Source organism: Peromyscus eremicus, chromosome 7 (assembly GCF_949786415.1).
Source record: "Peromyscus eremicus chromosome 7, PerEre_H2_v1, whole genome shotgun sequence".
Lineage (NCBI taxonomy): Eukaryota > Metazoa > Chordata > Mammalia > Rodentia > Cricetidae > Peromyscus > Peromyscus eremicus.
Genome location: NC_081422.1, coordinates 26,003,312 through 26,025,509, shown reverse-complemented (window position 1 = coordinate 26,025,509; position 22,198 = coordinate 26,003,312). Strand labels below are relative to the sequence as shown.

The window sequence follows — 22,198 nt, the reverse complement described above, 5'->3', positions numbered from 1 at the left end:
CCTCATTCCTTGAGGTGTTTAAGTACAGACTTGGGACCAACTATGCAGAGATGATACAAAGGAAGTTGGTTAAAGTAGCTGATTTCCCCTTAAGCCAGGCTGTGGACCAACATGTTAACTGAAAAGTTTCATTTAAAAAAACAAAAGCAGGGGAATGGAAAAATGGCTCAGCAGTTAAGAGCACTTGCTGCTCTTGCAGAGAACCAGGGTTTCCCAGCACCCACACAGCAACTTACAACTGTTTGCAACTCCAATTTTAGGCGATCTAGAGCCCTCTTCTGGCCCCCACAGGTAGCAGGTACACAATGTACTTACATACATGCAGGCAAAATATACACATAAAATAAAATTAGTCTTTTTTTTTTTAAATGTAGAATCTTGGGATGCATTTTTAGAAATTCTTATTCAGAATCTGTCTGTCTATGAGAATCAGTGATTTCGAGGTGGAACCAGGTTTGAGAAGCAATGAAAAATTTGGCCCTCGGTATTCTAACATTGAGCTTCTAGGGCTGTTTGTATGGTTGTAGGGTAAGAGCCTATTCTGCCTTCCAAATTAGCTGCACACCACGCACACATGTGTTTAACTCAACACAGGATACTCTTAGCTCCCTCGCACCACTCTGTTTCCCGACTCTGCTTTCCAAACTCATCCCCAGAGTGAAGGACCACAGCTGCAGTCTTGTTACCTTCACAGTGTACAGCGTGTACGGGTGGAAGCCGGTACCACTGTGCTCTCGGGCAGTGATGGTGCCAGTGATTCGAAGGTTCTGAATGACAACTGGGCCATCTGGACTGCTCAGGGGCTCAAAACTGAAGGTGGCTGAGCTGAGAGGACCAGGTGGAGACGAGGAAAGTGGAATTGGTGGCAGAGTAGGATCAAGGGAGCTCACACCACTGGTGAGATCCTTTTCCAAGCATGAAGGTCGTGGGGGACAGGATTTTTCTGGCTCCTCTAGCAAAGTCGTTAAAGAGGTGACATCTTGCTCTACCTCCTTGTCTGCTGGGTCAATCTGGATCTCTGGGCAGTTAAGCATGGAGACCAGCAGGCCTGTCTCTGTTTCTGTTCCTGGAGCTTCCTCAGCTTCTGCTCCTTCCATACCTTCAGACCCCTCGCCATCCTTAGGCTCCAGAGCCCGGGAATCCTCTAGGGCACACAGTGCATCCTGAATCCTGTCAGAGAGGAAGTTGCCTGGGGTCATGAGCATGATGGTTTCTTTGCCCAGTTCAGACAGGGGTGACTCTAGCTCTGAGTCTTCACATAAGAACAAGGGGCCTCGAATATCTGGCTGTAGAAAATGGGATGAGTTATTTCCTACTTTTCTTTCTTCAAGTATCCCAGTCAAATCTCCCTCTACAGCTTCGTGGCCTTCTTCAACCTCTGGGGAGGGGGCTGGCTCACTACAGGTTATGTGTACTGGGGCTGCTACTGGAGAAGGCACTTTTCCTGTTGGCGGACTCTCTACTTCAACAATCAATGGCAGAGATGTGGGCACGGAGGGCTGCTCTAGGACACTGGCTGGGCAGGGTGGTTTAGTTCCTTGGGCTGCCTCATGTCTATACTTGGAAAAGATATTCACAAGTATAAGGTGGATCCAGTCGGGATCTGATAGCTTACTGATCAGGGGTAAGATTACATTGCAAGTAATGAGTTCGACTACTACATGGCGTCCAGTCCTAGTCTCCAGGTGGGGCTTGGGCACTAACTCTTGAAGTAACAAATTCACAATGCTACGTGCGTAAGTGACCTCAGTGGTGGGGCTGTGCATGGCAGGATGGGGAGTAGTAGCCTGGCAGTAAGCATCCCATAGCTGGGAGGGCTGAACTGAACCGTTCTGCTCCTTTGCAATGGCCTCCTTTGCCTGAATATAGCTCTGCAGGTGACAACCACAGAGAGTCAGGACCCTCTGGGTAAGAGCATGGCTGTCCACTATGCTCATCCGCCTTCGAAGCTCCTGAACCAACCCTTTCATGGCCGCCTCCATCTCTGCCTGGAAGGTTGGTTCCTGGCTCACTGAACGATACCAGGATAACACAAAATCTCGGATTATCATCTGGATGGTGTGGTTAATCTCCTGTTCCAGCTGCCTTTCTGCCTCGGGACATGGAGGACAGGGGGTGACCGGGATGAATCGTTCCAGGTGCAATTGACCTGAAGCCCCTGCAATGGCGCTGGCGCCCAGCCATCCTCCCAGCACCACCAACGATGCACACAGAAGGACCAGAAGCCACATGTTGACCAGAAGGTGGATGACAAGTAGCCAGCCCAGCAAGACCCCCAAAACCATCAGCTTCCGGCTACTCCACAGATTACCGAAGACACAGCTGGACTCGGGGGCATTCTCCTGGGGAGCGGTGACTGTTTCTGCCTTCATGGCTGAAAGGGCAGGTGGTTTCCACAGACAGCCTCCTATTTCACTTTGGTGACGGGAGTGAGAGCATGAAGTGTCCCAGAAAAGGACAAGCCCGGGTGCTACTGAGTGAACTCTGGACCCTCAGGACTACAGGCGCTGCAAAGCGACAGAGAGAGCGCTACTTCTTCCCCCGCTCGCGTCTGTCAGCCGAGCCCAGCAACTAGTCTCTTCCAGTCGAGATGAGGAAAACTTGACGGCCTTCATCGTGGCCCAGGCGGAGAGTCTCTTCGCGGCCCCGCGCGGCCCACGGACACTTACGAACGCCCGAGCGGCCGGCAGATCGGGTCACACGTCGCCGGGGGGGTGCCGCGTGCCCAGACTGCGGCCCTGTCCGGAGCGGACTCACTGGGGGGTTCCTTCAGACCGCGGCGGTCAGCAGCCACAGCAAGCTCCGGCAGCCCCGGCGACTGCGTTCGGCAGCCCCAAAGCGGTCAGAGCCGCCGGCCAGCCGCCCGCCAGCCGGCGACAGCTTCCGGGTCGTGGCCTGCGGGAGCGGGGTACGCTGGGAGAGCGGCCCGGTGGAGGAGCGCCACGGGCGCCCCCTGGTGGCGAGGAGCCGTGGCGACGGCGGGCGCGCACAGGGCTCTGCTAGCCTGAGACCCAGAGCCTGCGCTCACCCAGCACCAAGAAAGTCTAGAAGTCTCCAGAACTAGTCCAGGCCCTATAAAGTATTGCTTGTAAATATCTCTAGCCGCTTAGGTAAACTTTCACTAATCCATTTTTTTAAATTCCCTGGGAGGCTTATTTTTAGTAGCTTGATGGATTTATTTATTTATTTATTTATTCATTCATTCATTCATTTTTATTTATTTATTTATTCATTCATTCATATTTATTTATTTATTTATTTATTTATTTATTTATTTATTTATTTATTTATTTATTTACATTCTCCCTGCTTCCTCCAGAAATCATCCGTCCCAGCCCCGTGCCTCTCAACACACACACACACACACACACACACACACACACACACACCATCTCATTTCTTCTTTGGAATTGTAAAAGATAAGTATTAAGTCACATTTGTGATGTGGAGTGGGTTTCTAGTGAACATTTCCTATGTTTAGTCACTGGATTGGAGAATGGGTCCTTGTGGCCCTTGCAGCTAATTGGGGAAATGAGTTTATTTGACATAAATGAACTTTCAGTAAAACCAGTCTGTATAGGATATAGTGAAATGCAAAATCTTAAGTGTGTTCAGGAACAATTTTAGTGAATCGCAGTAGTCAAAGGGAGCCTGTTGAGAAGCTAGCCTTTGTACTGAATTTTAAAGGAAGAGAATTTTCTTCCTATCCGCTTTCTTTTCTTCCCAGATGCTTAGTCGAGCAAGGCAGACGTAGATTTTAGGTTATCCTCTAATGTATTTGGTTTGGAATATGCCTACGCTTTTGTTTTGCGTTGACTACATCTGCCCGTTGTCTACTCAGAAAGAGTGACCCGCAAAGAGAGTCAGTATCCGAAAGTGGTGGTACCAACTGTGTAGAAGTGTTTATATCTGTCTTGTGTGAAGCCTGCGTAGGTCTCCAACCTGGAGACTGTCTCCTTAGGAACTGTGTCTGCAGTATGGTTCTCCTTTCTATTGGGGCACAGATGAATGTCATTTGCATAGTTCTTTATCATTCTGTCCTCTGTTTGGAGCCATTTACTTCCAAGAGGCTTGAAGGGATCTTCAGGCAAATTCCAACCAAAAAACCTACACCACCAGGATGCTCATTACAGCTGCCTTTGCCCTCCCCCTCTCCACCTCTGGTGCTGAGGCAATACTTTCATTTGGATGCAAAAGAAACCATCATTTGCAAGTAGATGTAGTGGATGACACACTACTCCTAAGGCCAACAATAGAATTTAAGATCAATGTGTCCACTATGCAAGTGAGGCAATCTCTGAAGTTAAAAAACACCAGTCCATGTTCCTTTGGTGAATGTTACTTCACTGCCACCCTCCTTCCAATCGAAAGGAACGTGAGAATGGCATATAGCTCCTTGTGCCCTCCCAAACCACTCTGTTGCTCTTGGGCATAGTTACTTGACAGTAATGTTCTGAAGAAATAAATATCCCTGCTGCCTAGTGGAGAATTACAGTAGAAAATTAAATGATGGAGGAACTAATGATGCCACTTACGGCTTCACTTGGAAGCTCGGAGAAAAAGTTCTATGTATCACAATATGGAAAGTGCAGGGCAGTGAGAAACTGACCTTGTAAGTGGGCGTTATGCCACCTGACCAGATGGTCCGGAGCACTGAGGTAGCCAAGAGTGTCTTCCTGACTCTGAAGCAGATTTGATGGACATGCCAATGCACTTGTCATTTGGAAGGCTATGAGCTTCTGCCTGGGGATTTGGGACGGATCTCGGTCTCTGAACAGATTAGTCACTGGGAGGAGGTGAGAGTCAGGCCTGGTATAGAACAGTGTGTGCACATGGTGGGGGAGGCCGGCTGGTCACTCACCTCCTGAGAGTCTCTCCTTTCTACTTACTATTTCTCAGGAATTAAAGGGATAGTGCTGGAGTGTTAGGGATGAGAAGACAGAAATCGTTAATTCACCTAAAGGCATCTGCAGTCTAACCAAAGGAGAGACACATAAAAAAGGAATGCATTTAAACATGACGTCATGATTAATGGGACGTGACATGACAGTTGCAGTAGAAGACAGAGCAATAAAGTGCAAGCACGAACGACTGGTTCATAGACACTTCCCCTCAATCGGCAAACAGAAAGAGGTGAGTGTGTTTAGGAAAATATAGACTAGGAAGAATGGCGGCATAGTGAGGGGGTCTTTTAGTACCATGAGAGCAAAGGGCCGTGCGACAAGAGGCCAGGTTCAAACAAGTCCACACCGCTCCCCAAATTTCTCTTAAACACAGAAGACGAGCTAGGCTTTCGTTGTTGGCCTGTATTACAAGAAACTTGGAAGCCCGAGGCAGCTGGATTGAAAGAGCTGCCTGGGCTACAGAGTGAGCTCAAGGGCAGCCTGAACAACTTAACTTAAACTGTGTTCAAAAATAAAGAAGCGATGCCGCAAGTCTAGGACTGTAGCTCAGGGGTCAAACGTCGAGCTTCTTCAAGGCCTTGCATTAAATCTCTGGTACTATAAACAAAAAATAAGCACAACAATAAAACCAGAAGCTAGGGGAACTTATTGGAGAGAATTCTGGTCATAGTACAGGTGAGCTGAGAAGGGATAGTGGTGGAGAATGATTGCAGGAAAACAGGAAGTAATGAAACTTACATGAAAGAAATAGGGGGCTGGAGGAGCTAGCTCAGATCTCCAGGTGTGAGTCTGTTAATATTATTGTTCAGTTGTTTACTCACAAGATGGTTTGTACCCTCCATGCAGGATAGAGGCAAACAGGATTTGGATATGTTGCCATGTTGAGATTTTTAGAGGAGATAAGGAGAAATGGCAAGTGGTTAGACCCTCAACATCCTGAGAAGTGAAGTGCTAAAATTAAAAACCATACTGTCTAGGTACATGGGAAATAAAACAAAGCCCTTAGATGGACATCTTGTTGTAAGAACATGCTTGAGTATAGTAGGAAGAGTATATGTGAACCAGAAAAAGGCTTATGATAGGCTAGTGATCAGTCTACTGGGGTTTCCTGTGACTCATCTGTCAAGTTGCCATGAGCATCGTGGCTTGCAGGTCACAATTTATCTCTTACACTTGGGAAGTTAGCAGCCTCCAATGGGCTGGCAGAGCTTCCTGGAGGTCAGAAGAGAGAATGTGCCTTCCAGTCCTTTCCAGTCTCTGGTGGACACCTGTGCTCTCTGGCTCTTGGCCCCACATTCCTGCTACCTCTGCCTCTCTGCTTCTGTCACCCCCCCCCCATAAGGACTCTGCCTCCTTATAAGGACCTTTGTGATTGTATCAGACCCTCTCGTATAATTCAGAACTCTCTTCCCATCCCTTAACCACACCTACAAGGTCTCTTTGATCAAGTAAAGCCACACATTCTCAGGACATGTAAGTCAGCAAGGAGGATCTCCTGGAAGACATTGGCTACAGCAGAGCTAAAATGTGGATAGATGAAAGTGTTTTGATAGTTAAGTCTGAGTGCAGTCAAACAATGGGTTTCTGAAGTAAGATATGAAGAAAATATTAGGAATTTGAAAGCTTTTTTTTTTTTTAAGATAGAGTATCAAACCCACTTTGGGGCCACAAACTTGTGATGCTGGTGCCTCTACCTCTCAAATACAGGGTTTAAAGTTTGTACCATAGTGCCTGGGTGAGCCTAGGTTTATTAGGAGTATGGTCCAGCTAGGCTTGGAAGTCATTGATTTTAGGATAGAGAGGATTGCGAATGTTGTTACACAAGTTACTAATAAACACTAATGACCAGAAAGTTACAGATGCTGTAGAAAGTGGAGAAAGGCTAATGCTAGTGGAGAAAAAAGGCAACTTCTCATAAATTTCGAAGTCAACTGCCTGAAAGAAGCCATGAGGAGCCTGGGTGTTGTCCTCGTTCTGCCTTCAATGATGTGTTGGAGAGTTAACAGCCACCAGAGGGCAGCAGGAGTGTGGTGTACGGAGAAACTGCATCTTTTCACGTCCTACAAGGATTGGTGTAGGGACCCGGAATTCAAAGACGGACTTCAGGTAACTTCTCTTCAGAAATTCACATTTAATACAAGGGACAGACACGGATACAGTATAAAAGTACTACAATGGAAATATATCCAAATATGGGAATGAGCTGGATTAAGGGAATTTACATAGAAGACGTGATTTTAGAGCTGGCCTTGAAAGATGGATGAAATTTCCCGGGAAGGCGAGAGGAACAAGACATTATAAGAATGAGAAGGACACTTAATTCTTTGTAAGCTTCATTAGTTTGCTAGGACTCACAGGACAACATTGCAGACTGAGTCTTTTATTTTATTTATTTATTTATTTATTTATTTATTTATTTATTTATTTATTTATTTATTTGGTTTTTTTGAGACACGGTTTCTCTGTGTAGCTTTGCGCCTCTCCTGGAACTCACTTGGTAGCCCAGGCTGGCCTCGAACTCACAGAGATCCGCCTGCCTCTGCCTCCCGAGTGCTGGGATTAAAGGCGTGCGCCACCACCGCCCGGCCTATGCAGACTGAGTCTTTTAAACAACAGGATTTGGTTCTTGTAATTCTAGACATTGTAAGTTCAAAGTCCAGGTGCTGACATGGTTGGCCCTTCTGAGGGTCTCTCATGGCTTGAAGGTGGTTATCATTTCATTGTCTTTTCATAGGGTGCCTAGGCATTCCTGCCTTCTCTACCTTTTCCTAGAAAGATACTAGGCATGCCGAGTCCCACTATTATGACCTTGTTTAACCTTAATTACCACTTTAAACATCCAATCTCCAAATACAACTTCATTCTGAAGTATACTGAGCTTTGGGGCTTTACAATGTGATTTTTGAAAGGATGTGATTTGGTCCATGACAGTTCCTTCCTATCTGGAGGTTATGTGAATAGGTGTGTCTTGACTATTAGGATACTGAATGGAGGTGGGTAGCCCTGATAGTTTCCAATATTTCTTTTAATCATAAGATGTGGTTCTAGAATTAACTTTCATGTCTGGTTACACAGACTCCTAGGTGCTCTGGTAGGTGTTCCCACTGCAGAACATGCTAGACACTGAAGGAAAAATACTGTGGCAGATTAATGGGCACATAAGAGGATGTATTCTGAGGTGCAATATCTAATCCAATCTTGAAAGAAAGCAGAGAAACAAAATGTTGAGATCAGGGTAGAACTGAGAGTAGTAAGCAGTGAGCAGATGAGAAGGGAAGGGTGGCCATTGGAAAAGAGGTTTATAGTAGAACTACGTTTCAATTCAGAGCTTTGTTGTCGCTATAAGAAAGTGGAACTGAGTCTCAGACTTCTAGTTTGAGCCATAATCCTTGAGGGGAGCTTGGAGAAACTCTAGGTTCAGAGAATGATAGACACAAACTTTTTTCTGGAAGAAAACATTTTCATTTGGAGACTATAAATAAGAATGACCTTAAGATGGAATAAATCTGAACTCTCAATCTGAGACTATTAAGCATTTGGAAAAGCTACCATCAGTGAGGATTGGAGGAACATACAAAGGACACGAGGGCTGTAGATACAGAAATCATAAGATAGTGAGATCTAGGCAAGAACTCCAATGAAAGAACACACAAATAGGACCTAACAAAAACAGAGTGTCAGCATGGCTGCACAGATTCAAAACATGACTGAATAGAATTTTCATCACTGTGTGACTATGGAGATAAAATGAGACCCTTAATAAGTGTGTTAAATAAATTGTTTAGAAGTAGCCAATTATATATAATGGCAGAGAGAATTATCGATCTAGACCATTTGTTGAAATCAATTGCTTAGACTGCAGCATACAGAGCTGGAAGATAGATGATTACAGGAGAAATTAAGAGCGATGGAGAATAGAATAAAACTTCTAATACACTCAGTATTCCAGCATCTGTTAATGGAGAGAATGGAGGAAAAGGAAACATTTAAGAAGCATTTGGCAGAGAATTTTTTTAAATTGTGATGAAAGTATAGAACTATAGCTTTAAGAAGCATTAGTAATCTAAATAAGATCAACAAACCCAAAGGATGATAGTTGCAAAAATCAAGGGAAATTGACTTTGGTTGAAAAAGAAATATAACAAACAACGTGAAGTCCAGAAAGGCTATGTGATAACAGATACAAGAGAGCTTAATGAGTCAGCTTCATGGTAGGAACTGCAAAGAGGAAAAATATTAGAAAAATAAAAATTGCAAAATAATCCCAAGAAGCATTGGAGTGACTGGAGAGATCTCCATCTATTATCGCATTAAATAACGTTGCAAAAGTTTATGGCCAAGGAAATACCAGGTCATCCTACTATTTACCCTTTCCAACTAATTTCAAATAGAATGGGTCATTCTAAATTTGTAGAATCTAATATAATTTCTCATAGATAAAAGGCACATATTTTACAACTTGGGAACATGTTAGAAACTTGAAATAAAAACTTTTTTTGTTGTTGTTTCTGCATTGATTTGGGTATAGAAACACCCAAAGTAATCAGTTGACCAAGTCCAGAACTGTGGGCATGAAGCAAAATCCTGCAGGATGTTTTAATATAAAGATGACACTCATCAGTTGCAACAGTAAGGGGGGATCATTATGTTACAATGTGTTGGAGAATAAATAGCCAATAATAACAAATAATAAATAAATAAATAAATAAATAAATAAATAAATAATAATAAATTCAGTAAAGCATTTAAATAATATTTAATACCTGTTCATGATTTAAAGTAAAAGCAAAGAACCTGCCTAGGAAATTCTTCCCAGCGAGCATCTGAATTAGGGACATTAGAAGGACCTTTCCCCATTCACTTGTTTTCTTATGTTTTGATAGCTCAATAGAGGTGCAATTGACAGACAGATTTCAAATGAGTAAAGTGCAAAGTTTGATACATTTTGACACAGGTGAATGGGCACACATAGATACTAGCTAAACAAAATTTACAAAGATAACCAACAGATCTGCCATCTTGCTGTCTGTCAGTATTTTCCAGAAATTTATATAAATGTAGCCACACATGATGCACTTTCTTGGTGCTTGGCTTTTCTCTCTTGGCATAATTATTATTTTGAGACTCATCCATGTTGTTTGATCAACACTTTATACCTTTGATGGCTAGGTAGTATTTCATTACATAGACAAGATAATGTGCTTATTTTATCTGTGTGGATGTTTGTTTTCTGGTTTGGGCTGTTACAAATGAAGCTGGTATGTCTACAAGTATGCAAGTGTTTGGATACAACTATCCATCATTTCTCTTGGAAAAATACCTACTAAAATAATGATGGAGTTGTACTGTGGGTGCATGATAAGCTTTATAAACTGTCTTCAAAACAAGTTTTACAGTTTTGTATTCCCACAAGAAGCTTGAGAGGATTCCTGGTTCCTTTTTGTTTTGTTTTTTGAGACAGGGTTTCTCTGTGTAACAGCCCTGGATGTTAGATTAGTAGACCAGGAAATGGATTAGTAGACCAGGCTGGCCTGGCCTTGAACTCACAGAGATCTGCCTCCCTCTGCTGGGATTAAAGGTGTTCAACACTATGCCCACTTGGGTTTTTTTTTTTTAATTCTTTTTATTATGGGCTTTAAGAATGATTTATTTTACTTTTGTTAAGATGTGTATGCATGCTTTCATGCATGTGTGCATGCTCATACATGTATGTGTGTGTGTGTGTGTGTGTGTTTGTGTGTGTGTGTGTGTGTGTTTGTGTGTGTGTGTGTGTGTGTGTGTGCAGGTAGTAGTAGATGCTATAAGATGGCTTCGGATCCCATAGAGCTAAATTTCCAGTCTGCCTGATGTGGTTACTGGGAACCAAACTCTGGTCTTCTGGAAGAGCAGCAAGGACTCCTAACTGCTGATCTACCTTTCCAGGCCCCCTTTATAAACTTTTGGACTTCATATATTCTAATTGTTGTATAGCTTTAATGCAGTTGTTATTTTTATTTGCATATCTCTGATCAATAATATTGGCGAACGTCTTATTACAGTATGCTTATTTTCTCTCTCTCTCTTTCTCTCTCTCACTGTGTGTGTGTGTGTGTGTGTGTGTGTGTGTGTGTATGTAGATGAAGTGTGTTAAAAATCTTTACCCAATTTTATTATTGGGTTATTTGCTTTATTATTATTATTGGATTTTAAAAGTCTTAATTTTTGATACATGTGCCTTATTAATATTTCCTCCCAGAGTGTGGCTTGCTTTATAATAAAACTTTACAATATCTCTTCTCATACCTCCTTGAAACCATGTTCTGATCATGTTCCATTCAAAGCCCTGGACATCTAGTCAAACAATTGACCAGAACTGGTGGGTTGGTGTATAGCTACATGTCTGTTCTCAAATGAAGAGGGCAATCAGGCACACTGCTTAAAGGCTCCACCGCACCTCTGGCTTTCTGCAGTGTCCCATGGGGAAACAGCAGTGCTGCCCTTGTCCATTTCTGCATGATTCTTGTGCATAACCATCTGTGAACCAAGCCTGAGTTGTCTCTTCTTCTGTTCCACCATCTGATTGTAGGTAGGGAATACCATATGATGTCATAGATGCAGACCGGAAAAGAGAAGGGCATGTGACTAGAGAGCGACTAGAAATATATGGACAACTGCTTCACATAACTTTTCATCTTCAGGGTTTATTTGGGCCCAATCCTGTGTGTATGTTCATCTGATGACCAAGTGCTGTTGTGTGTGTTGTACATGTCCAGCCTGTTGGAGCAGCCCAGGTTTTAGGTAGACCAAGGTTAATTAAGTCATGCTATCAACCCAAAGGCTGTTTCTCAAAAGGAAAGTAGTTGTCTGCTTGTGATGTTAAGGATTTGCTCTACAGTCCAAAGGTCTACTCTGTAATGTCCCCATTAGGGCCATCCAGAGGTTCCAGAGAACACTTCTGTTTGGCAGGCTCTTTAACATCCATTAGATCTAATGGATGGTTTGGTCCAAGTGGTACAGCAGCCTGAGCATCATCCTGGATAGCTGATGAGCCTTCTCCTTTTTAAGCATGACTCAAAATTAGAAGCTGCTTGGATGACTCTATGAAAAGACTTTGGTGACACTCTCAAATGAATAACGTATTTCAATTTTAGCACAAAGAGGACACTGTGCATTGTGCCCATGATATCTAGGGACACATTGACACGTGCTACAACATTGAATCTGTAGAAGACTCTTCAAATTTTGTCAATTTTTTTATCCTACCACCTGGCATGTGGTTTACATTAGTTATCACTCTAGCCTATTAGGTTAAGTGAACACAATATCACCAATGCCTTTGGTGTGATGGACCTGTGGGTTTCTTGTAAACATATACAGTGATCAGAATCCCTGTGGACCTAAGGTATGAGAAGTGATATATTCCTGAAATGAGACTGTGCAGTTGTATTACCACTAGAGAACAACTGAGTCCTGCTGGTCTTTAGTAACAGAGAACAAAGACAGAGGCATTTTCTACCTCAATAGCTGCATGCCAGGTGGCAGCATATATGTCAGTTTGTTCCAGCAATGAAATCACATCTGGAACAGCAGGTGCAATTGGAATCACCACCTGTTTAAGATTTTATGATATCCCATTGCATTTTCAAAACCCATCTGTTCCCAACATAGAAGTTGAATGGCAACATGGTGGACCTCACTATCCTTCCAACTTTTAAGACCTTGAAACGGCACCAATCCCTGAAATCCCTCCATGGACACAGAATTGCTTTGGCTTCCTACTTTCCTGACATACTCACTGCTAGGGATTTCACTTGGCCTTTCCTTCTGTAACAGCCCTCACTCCACTGGGGTGGGAACCAGTGTGGGGATTCTGCCAGAGGGGATTCTGCGAGTGTCTACTTTAATAATCATGCATTCCAGAACTAGGAGAAAAAAGTCACACAGTAAGATACACTTGAGCTAAGACTTGGTCACTTGATCTGTACATCTCTACTCTGGCCGGCAGGACAAATGGCAGTTGGGATCTCCTGGATTGGTGTCAGGTCAGATGGAATGCTGGATGGTCCTCGGTGTGCTGGGTTACTTCCGTTCCCTCGGTGCATAGAGCTACTTGGATAAAAGTAGCTCAAGACTGGGAATTGATTAAGGGCAACAACTCTTGTGCTTCAATGATGGAAGTTAGTGGTCTTCTCTCTTGACTAAGAACAAAGCACTTTACTTAATAGACCGCCCATCTATTTCTGTTTAAAGCACAGCACTCGAACAGCAGGATCTCCTCAAGAAAGACTGCTCTGCCTGCTGCTTTCACCTTCTGTCTTCTATGGTTTCCCCACCTAACTCGTCTTTGGTGATTAAGTGCCATCACTTGGCTCTTTCTACTGTGGGATTCACTCTCCACATTGCCTACAGTGATCCCAATTCCAAGCCTGCTCTCCACACTGAAATTTCTTTTTAAAATGTTTTCCTCTAGTTAATAATTTACATGGTTAATCTTGATTGCAACATGATGAGATTTAGTATCACCACGGAAAGAAACTTCTGAATGAGAAGGAAAAGGCATTCATTCCCCTTTGCTCCCTGCCTGAGGATGCAGTGTGACTGGCTGCCTTGGACTGCTGTCACCATGGCTTCCTTACCATGATGATCTATACTTTCAAACTGTGAGCCAAAATGAGCCCTTTCTTTAAGTTGTTTTTGTTGGGTATTTGTCCCAACAATGCATAAAGTAGCTCATACATTGCCGTACAAACTACTTATTTTCACTCTTACGTTCTCATAGTACAGAGTTGAATGTTGCTTGTGTTTCCCAGCTTCCCTCGCCCTTCCTCCCCGCTGCAGCAGGTCAGCAGGTCCCTTCATCTTCTCAAGTAGTTTGCATTCTGATGTGTGTGTGTGTGTGTGTGTGTGTGTGTGTGTGTGTGTGTGTGTGCGTGCGTATGAGCCTGAATCCTGCATATGAGAGAAAATGTGATATTTTTGTGTTTCTTCCTTCCCATTACTCTCTCTTGTTCCTCTTCTCCTCATCTTAGATCCTTCAGTCCTCTTACTTAGTTCCTCTTCTGTTCCCCCTCCACTCTCTCCTCTCTCTGTCTGAATATTCTTCTGCATAGGAAAAACTGCAGTATTAGTCTAAGTGTGGTTTAGTTCTTTTTACACAACAATGTCCAGTTCCATACATTTTTATAAAACTGACATAATTTAATTTTTATGGCTAAATAAAACTCATATACATATATGTATATATAACTCTCTCTCTCTCTATATATATATATATCACATTTTCTTTATCCATTTTTTTCATTGATTAGCATCTAGGCTGGCTATATCTGGGCTATTTTGAATCCTATAACAATATGTGTATGCAACAGCTTGCATAGTGAGTTGACTCACAGTCCTTTGTCTACCCAGAAGTGGTGGAGTTGGACCATGTGGTAGTGTTGTTTTAGGAGCTTCTTACTGATTTCCACAGTGGCTGTACCAGTTTACATTCCCACCAGCCATGTGTAAGGGTTCCTCTTTCCCTGAATCTGCGTCACATTTACTGCTTTTATTTTCTTGATGATAGCCATTCTGATGGAATATAAGAGTAATTTTAACATTCATTTTGTTGATTCCTAAGAATGCTGTCTGTACTCTGTGAGGTTCAAAAGTTAATCTGGGCTCTAATTCATCCAAAAAACCAGTTAGACTCTTGAGTTTGGCTTTTAGAAATTTCAGTTCTCTTCTCATAGGTGATGGGGTTTCTTTCAGAGATGACATAGACATTTTCTTTTACTTATACCAAGCTTAAACTAGGAATTTCAATACTAGCTCAAGGTCATTTTTCCTTTTTCTATTAGTAACAGTTTCATTATACCAGATAGTTGAACTAAAATGTTTTAAATATCAAATACATAGGCATCCAGAACCTTGCCTTTTATACGCCTGTACATGCACCACTTAATAATAGGGTATGGTCTGATAATGTGTCATTGGGTGGTTTTTATTTTGATTTTTGGTTATTGTTCAAAAACCATGTATTGTACTTCCATCCCCTGAGATAGCTGCATTCTCATTAGGAGATAAAAGCTTATGAGACCCCATCACAAATGAGGTCAGTCATTTACAGGAATGTCATTATGTGGTCTCGCTGTATTTGGATTAGAAATATCCAGTAGGGATATTTTATACATTTCTTTCTTATGTTGGTTTGTTCACTTGTTTTTAATGGAATAGAGACTTGCTACACAGCTCAGGCTGGTCTTGAGCCTTTCTCTATATCTACGAGCTTCAACATCTCGATCATCCTACCTCAGTCTCCTTGGTTCTTGAATTATGGGTGTGTGCCATTTTTCCTGGACTATTTTAAACATAATTTTTATTGATTCTTTGGGAATTTCACATCATGAACCTCAATCTCACTCACCTTCCAGTGCTTCCATATCTGCCCTTCACCCTTGTACCATCCAACACCAAAGGAAAACTTAAAAAGAAACAATAAAAATAAAATAAAAATACAAATAATAATATTAAAACAACAAACACTAACACAAATAAAAAATTAAAAAAACCAAACAAAAATAGACAAAAAAGCAAACAAACAAACAAACAAAATCACTTCGCACCTCCATCTTTCCCCCTTCTCCATTGCCTCTTTATTCATCTTAGTTTGCCTAGAATATTTTATACATTTCTATTGCTACAGTATACCAAGAGTTATCAGTGTCCTCTTTATTATAATAAGCAAAATTATCAATGCCTTTAAACATTATCAGTTTAGAGAAGTAACTCCAGAAGCCCTGGAAAAAAAATTCACGAACTAATTAATATTCTGTTCCTTTAGTTTCACTCAGTGTAAGAGTTACATCAGTCATGGCACTCCAGAAGAAGAAAAATCAACTATATACATTTAAACTACCAGGAACCACTCTAGCCCCATGCATCTTAAGATGCAATATCTACTACTTGCACAAACAAAAATAAAAAATGAATTTGAACAAAACAAAATTGTCATCCACAGTTAGGCAGAAAGGGGCAGTATAAGCCCAGGATTTGGGAAAGGTATCCCCCAAGGCTCAGGGAAGCATCCCTGTGAAATATTCCTTTACGCTGTGTGACTATATGTCACTGTGAGTAGTTTAATAAAGAAGCTGACTGGCTAATAGCTGGGCAGGAAGAGATTTGGTGGGAGAGCCAAACTGAGAATGTTAGGAGGAAGGACAGAGTCTGGAGATTTTAGCAGCTGCAGAGAAAAGCAAGATGGGCATACTGTACTGAGAAAAGGTACCAAGCCATGTGGTAAAGTATAGATAAGAAATATGAGTTAATTTAAAATGTAAGCATTAGCTAGTAACAAGCCTGAGCTATTGGCCGAGCATTTATAATTAATACCAAGCCTCTGAGTAGTTACTTAAGAGCAGCTTGTGGGACAGAAACTTCCACCAACACTTCCCACTATGAAAAGACCTTTGTTTGTATACCCATAGCATACCCATACCATAGCTGATGGATTCTGGACAGCAGTCTGTCTAGGGATGTATGCCATACATCATGGAGACATTTTTCTCCATTGAGGTTTCCTCTTCCAGATGACTATATATAGTGTCAAGTTGACAAAAATTTATCAGGACAGATACTCTACAGAATAAAGTTTATGAAGAATCATTGTACATGTGTGTAAAACAGTAAAATTTAAAATATAGTATTTGAAAAATATTCAATTAATACAAGAAAAGGAAAAAAAACATGCACACATTTTTAAATATATGTTTTTCCATGCGTTTTTACTTTCTGAGTTTTTGTTTGGATATGACAGCAATTCTATCTTATACAAATGAGTTGAGAAGCCTTTGATTTTCAGTTATCTGTCATAATTCTTTATGATACTTTAACTGAATGCAAATTGGTTATGGAGATAACTTTCAAATTACATTCAAGCTTTCTTTTGTTCAGAATGGTATACAGTCTATATACCACATAGTTCCTCTTATCAAATGTGAGTAAAATATGAATAGAATTTCTTGAAGATAGTTTATGGCTTCCTCCTCCTGTATGTCAATCTGTCTTTTAGATAAGGTGTTTAATTACTTAAATGTATCATAAGTACATATGTGGCTACTTAATTTAAACCCATTACCTCGCTAATTGCTTTTTACTTGTTTTGTTTATACTGTTTCCCCTTCCTTTTTAAAAATTTTCTTGGTTAAATTGTAATTTTTTAAATTTTATTTATTTATGTATTTTATGTATGAGTGTTCTATCTGCATGTATGCCTGCATGCCAGAAGAGGGCATCAGACCCCATAATAGACAGATTGTGAGCCACCATGTGGTTTCTGGGAATTGAACTCAAGACCTCTGGAAGAGCAGTCAGTGCCCTTTAACCACTGAGCCATCTCTCCAGCCCTGAATTGCAATTTTACTAACACTGTGTTTTTTATTTTGTCATTCCATTTGATACATACATACATACATACATACATACATACATATGTATAATTTCCTTTAGGGTTTATAGCATCTATTTTAACTTGATGTGATTTCCCATCAAATAATACAGCACACTTCACGTATACTTTAGTAATATTGCAACAGTGGATATTTGTTTCTCTATTTCTGGCTAACATTATTATTGTTATACATTTAACTCAACTCATTTTGAAATCACTAGACTTTATTACATCACTTTGCTTTAAAAAGATTTAAGTAATAAAGACAAATATTATGTTTCTGAGCACATTTCCTGAGGCTGGTGGCACTGAAGGTTTCTGTATGACTTGTCTTCTTCTTTTTTTTTTTTTTCCTTTTTTTCTGTCTAGAGGACTTGGCAAGTAGAATAGTATAATGCTGCTGGAAATAGTATCTTCTACTTTTCCTGTGCCTTATGCAGGGTTAGTGGTTTTTCCCCCCTCAATTTGACATAAGCTAGAGTCATCTGGGAAGAGGGAACCACAGTTGTGGACTTGCTTCTATCAGATGAGCCTGTGGGCAGGTCTGTGGGAAATTTTCTTGATGGATGGTTGGTGATGACCACATTGGCAAGTGGTCCTGGGTAGTCTACCAAAGCTGGCTAGGCGAGTCAGTCAGCAGCAGCAATCCCCCATGTCTCCTTCAGTTCCTGCTTCCAGGTTTCTGTCTTCAGTTCCTGCCTTGGATTCCTGCAGTAATGGGAAGTGTTTGGGAGTTGTAAGATGAAGTAAACCCTTTCTTTCTCAAGAAGCTTTTGGTCATGGTCTTTATTACAGCAATGGAAAACAAATGAGAATACCTCATACAGTATTTGGGAAAATGTAGTTCTTGGTATATAATTATGGGATGGAAAGAATTTTTGTCTGTTTTAGATTTTAGTACTTTAAAAATAGTGTTTTACTGTCTTTTGGGTTTTATTTTTTAGTTTTTCTAAGGATCTAATATCATCCTTACCTTCATTCCTCTATATGGAATACATAGCATCACTGATTTACATATTTCTCTAAGTTTTCTTCAAGTTTCTTTTGCTTGGGGTTTATTTACTGACTTTCTTGGACTTTGGAGCTTTTGTAATCAGATCAGTGAAATAAGCTCTCTCTCTCTCTCTCTCTCTCTCTCTCTCTCTCTCTCTCTCTCTCTCCCTCTCCCATCCCTCCTCCTCTCCCCACTTTCTTCCTTCCTTTTTGGGTGTGCATGAATTCATGTGTAACTAGAGTGCCTTTACACCACATGGCAGTCAAAGGGCAGCATAAGGTGTCGGTCCTTGCCTTCCAGTTTGAGATGAAGTCTCTGTGTTGTTTTCTGCTATATGATATCAGGCTATTTGGCCCATCACCTTCCAGGGATTCTCCTATCCCGCCTCTCATTTCTCCTCCATAAGAGTGGAAATTATAGGCATGTGTGCTAACTGAGTTTCACGTGTGCTGATGAAATGGGCAGAGGTATAGCAATGACTGTAGCCTCAGATCCAGAGGGAAATGGAAAGCCTCCCCTTCCTGTCCAAGTGTGGGTGTCAATAGTGTGTGCAGAAAATGTCTGTTGCTTTCTCTCTCCCAAATATTCACTGCCTGAAGACTGCTCCTTACAGAGAGGACACCTAACCAAGATCAGCTAAACTTGTCTCTTTGCTCCAGCTGTATCCCATAAATCTTGCCTCCTTGTTTATCTGTATGTAATAACCCTGTCTCCTTATTCATCTGTATGTAATAACCCCACTCCCTGTATATAATAAACACTGAGCTTCGGGGATGCTGAGGTTTCTCCACCTGAGAGCTCAGATTATCCAATCCCTGCTTTCTTTTTATGTGTCCATCTGTCTGTCTTTCTTCATTGCTGCCCTGAATCAGGTCTAGGTTCCTGGAGCTGCATCAAGGACTCAGCACAAAATACTATCAAATATCTTATCACAGTGATGAGAAAAGTCAATAATGCATCAGCTAAAATTCATGGTGTTCTCGTACTAAAAGTGAGAAAGAGATGATTCGATCTGATATGCATTGAGTGAAGTTAGCACCCTCTGTAATAAATGTGACTGGAAACTAGAAATAAAACTAATTTTTCAGATAAATGGCTTGTTTATAATTTCTTAAAAGTATTAGAAATAATGAGACAGTTTATCTAAGTGACTGGCCAAGAAATTTATTTAAGTTTCTCTATGTGATATACAAAAACTAGGAATTAAAATTTTAATAACCAAAGGAAATACACATATGTGTCAGTATAAGCAACACATGCAAGAATTTTGTGGAGAGGTTATAAAATTTTATTGAAAGACGTGAATGTTCAATATTCATAGAAAGAAAGGCTCAATACTAGAAATATATCAATTCTCCCCAAATTGATTTTTAATGCAATTCTAATAAAAATTCGAACAGTATTTTGAGTGTAACATGACACATTGATTTTATAATTTATATGGATGTTAAAGGGCCCAAATAGCCAGACCACTAAAAGAGAAAAATAAATCGGAAGGCCTTGCCCTACCAGACATGAAGATTTATTATAAAGTTGTAGTGATTAAAACTCTGTGGCATTGGTGCTAGGAGAGACGATTTGTCCAATGAAACAAGACAGAGAGCCAGGAACAAACTGATGAATATACATGACCCGAGAGGCTTTGAGATCAACTGGAAGCGAAGGGGGACTATTCAATAACAGTTCTGGGACAATTGATTCTCCACACAAAAGAAATGACATTAGATCTCTCCTGCACAAAGAGCACAAAATCAATTCCAGATGGATTAAGGACTGTAACAAGGAAGCAGAACTTTAACATTGCTAGAAGAAAATGTGGGAGAATATATTTTAGACCTTAGGGCAAAGAAATCTTTCCTGAAAAAGACAAAAATCACTAACTAAAATGGGAATGACAACTTATGAATGACAGGAGAGGTTAGAATTTCTCTTGATCGTTAGTCACCATGATGAAAATGAAAAGACAAGCTATATATTAGCAGGCATGATTTAAAATGTGTGTAATTGAAAATATACATATCTATAAATATGAAAGACTGTGCACTGGTTAGAAAACCATCCAAATAGCTCAATTTAAAAACTGGCAAAATAACTGAATAGGTATTCCAGGGGATAATATAATATAATAAAATAATATAATAAAAATAATTTGGCATTGTAAAATTCATTATTTATATAATTTATTTTCTATTATCATACTTCTACATATATATCTTTTTGTAGACAGCTTCTTATGTAGTGCAGTAGACTGTCCCCAGACTTTGTATATTGTCAAGGATGACCTTGAACTTCTGGTCCTTCCAAGTGCTGGTATTACATGTGTGGCCGCAATTCTTAGTGTATGTGGTGCTGGCAATTGAACCTCAAGCTTTGTGCGTCTCAGGTAGGTCTTCTACCAAGTCAACTCCAGCCTCAGCACTTAAAAACCCTTCACTTGTATATAAGAAGACAGGTAAGGTTCTTCATGTAAGGCAATACTATATCATTATCTCTCTATATAAAAAATAGAAACTCCTATGCAGTCATTGTGAAGCTGTACCCACATGCCACACCTTGGATAAACCTGTGTCAAGTCTTTAGAATAATACTCCTTAAACTTTAGTATGTGGGATTTATTACAATAAGGGTTATTATTAGTGGATCTGAGCTAGTGCCTGGGATTATACATTTCTTTTTTCTTTTCTTTTCTTTTCTTTTTTTTTTTTTTTGGTTTTTGGTTTTTGGTTTTTCGAGACAGGGTTTCTCTGTGTAGTTTTGCTGCCTGTCCTGGATCTCGTTCTGTAGACCAGGCTGACCTCAAACTCAGAGATCCGCCTGGCTCTGCCTCCCAAGTGCTGGGATTAAAGGCGTGCACCACCACTGCCTGGCTTAAAATTTGTGTTATTACATTTGTGTATTTACTGGGTGAAGGAGACATGATGTGATACATGTGTGGAGGTCAGAGTCAGTTTGTGGGAGTCAGTTCTCTACTTCACCATGTGGACTCCGGAATTGAACTTGGGTTCTGTGGCTTAGCACCAAGTGCTCTTACCAGCTGAGCCATCTTGCCAGCCTGGGAATCAAATCTGGGACGTTGTGTATGCTAGACTAGCTCTCTGCTGAACTACATCCCTAGCTTGATAGTAGCCTATTAATGAAACTCAAAAACAAGCTGATCTGCAGAGTGTTGTTTATAGGTATTGTATGTGAGATAAACAAAGAGTGACCGTCATAAAAATTAGTATATTTGTTATACTTGGGGGAATAGGACTCAAGGGAGGGTATATTAGGTAGTTACAAGATATTGGTAATGTGGTTTGTAAGTTGCAGGGTGGCTCATGGATTTTACTTTATTAGTGATATAATTGTAATCATGCATCTCCTTTTACAGATTCATAATTGGGAAGAAGAGAAAAATCAGATGAATAAGAGTTTTCAGTCTTCATTATACACCAGAATCGCCCAGAGAATTTTTTTTTTTTTTAATTCCATTGCCAACTTCCAGTCTTTAGCTATTCTGATCTAATTGGTCTGGGGTGAAACCTGGTACTGTTGCTTACTAAAAGGTTACCATGCTGTGCAAATGTTCAGCTGTGTTTGAGAACCACTGTGTCAGAGCACCTGTGATATCCCTCCAAATGCCAAATTGTCTGTAGTGTGAGCATACAAAATTGCTTTTCCCCATTCTCATTAACTAGCCGTCTTGAGAAGGGTGTCCTGTTTCAGGTTAGGTAGCATGTTTCTTCAGTAATTCAAATCGAGGCTTTTAAACTGCAACCTTCCTGACCCTAGAATGTGTAAGTATCATGGTCACTATTATTTGCCTGGTATCTGGAACCATGACCGGCCGAATTGTCACTAGAGGAGCATAGGAATGGGGGTCGAGCTGGTTGAAAGAGTATTTGCCAGAAATCT

At 40.9% G+C, this 22,198-nt stretch overlaps 1 protein-coding gene and 1 long non-coding RNA gene across 6 annotated transcripts in view; one reads left to right on the top strand and one right to left on the bottom strand.

Annotated features, from left to right (window-relative positions):
* Snx19 (sorting nexin 19) overlaps window positions 1-2,890 on the bottom strand; it is a 38,125-nt gene extending 35,235 nt beyond the window's left edge. For 3 of the 5 annotated variants that reach the window (XM_059267551.1, XM_059267555.1, XM_059267552.1), the window contains exon 1: window positions 687-2,890. In XM_059267551.1, coding sequence (XP_059123534.1) covers window positions 687-2,372 — 1,686 coding nt within the window. In that variant the 5' untranslated portion in view covers window positions 2,373-2,890. The remainder of the gene's footprint in view (window positions 1-686) is intronic. The other 2 variants (XM_059267553.1, XM_059267554.1) reach the window with 2 other exon arrangements.
* LOC131914833 (uncharacterized) lies at window positions 2,694-7,031 on the top strand. Its single transcript, XR_009380193.1, has 3 exons — window positions 2,694-3,110; window positions 4,900-5,133; window positions 6,754-7,031. It is a non-coding gene; the product is annotated as an uncharacterized LOC131914833 (long non-coding RNA).
* Window positions 7,032-22,198: the final 15,167 nt, after the last annotated feature.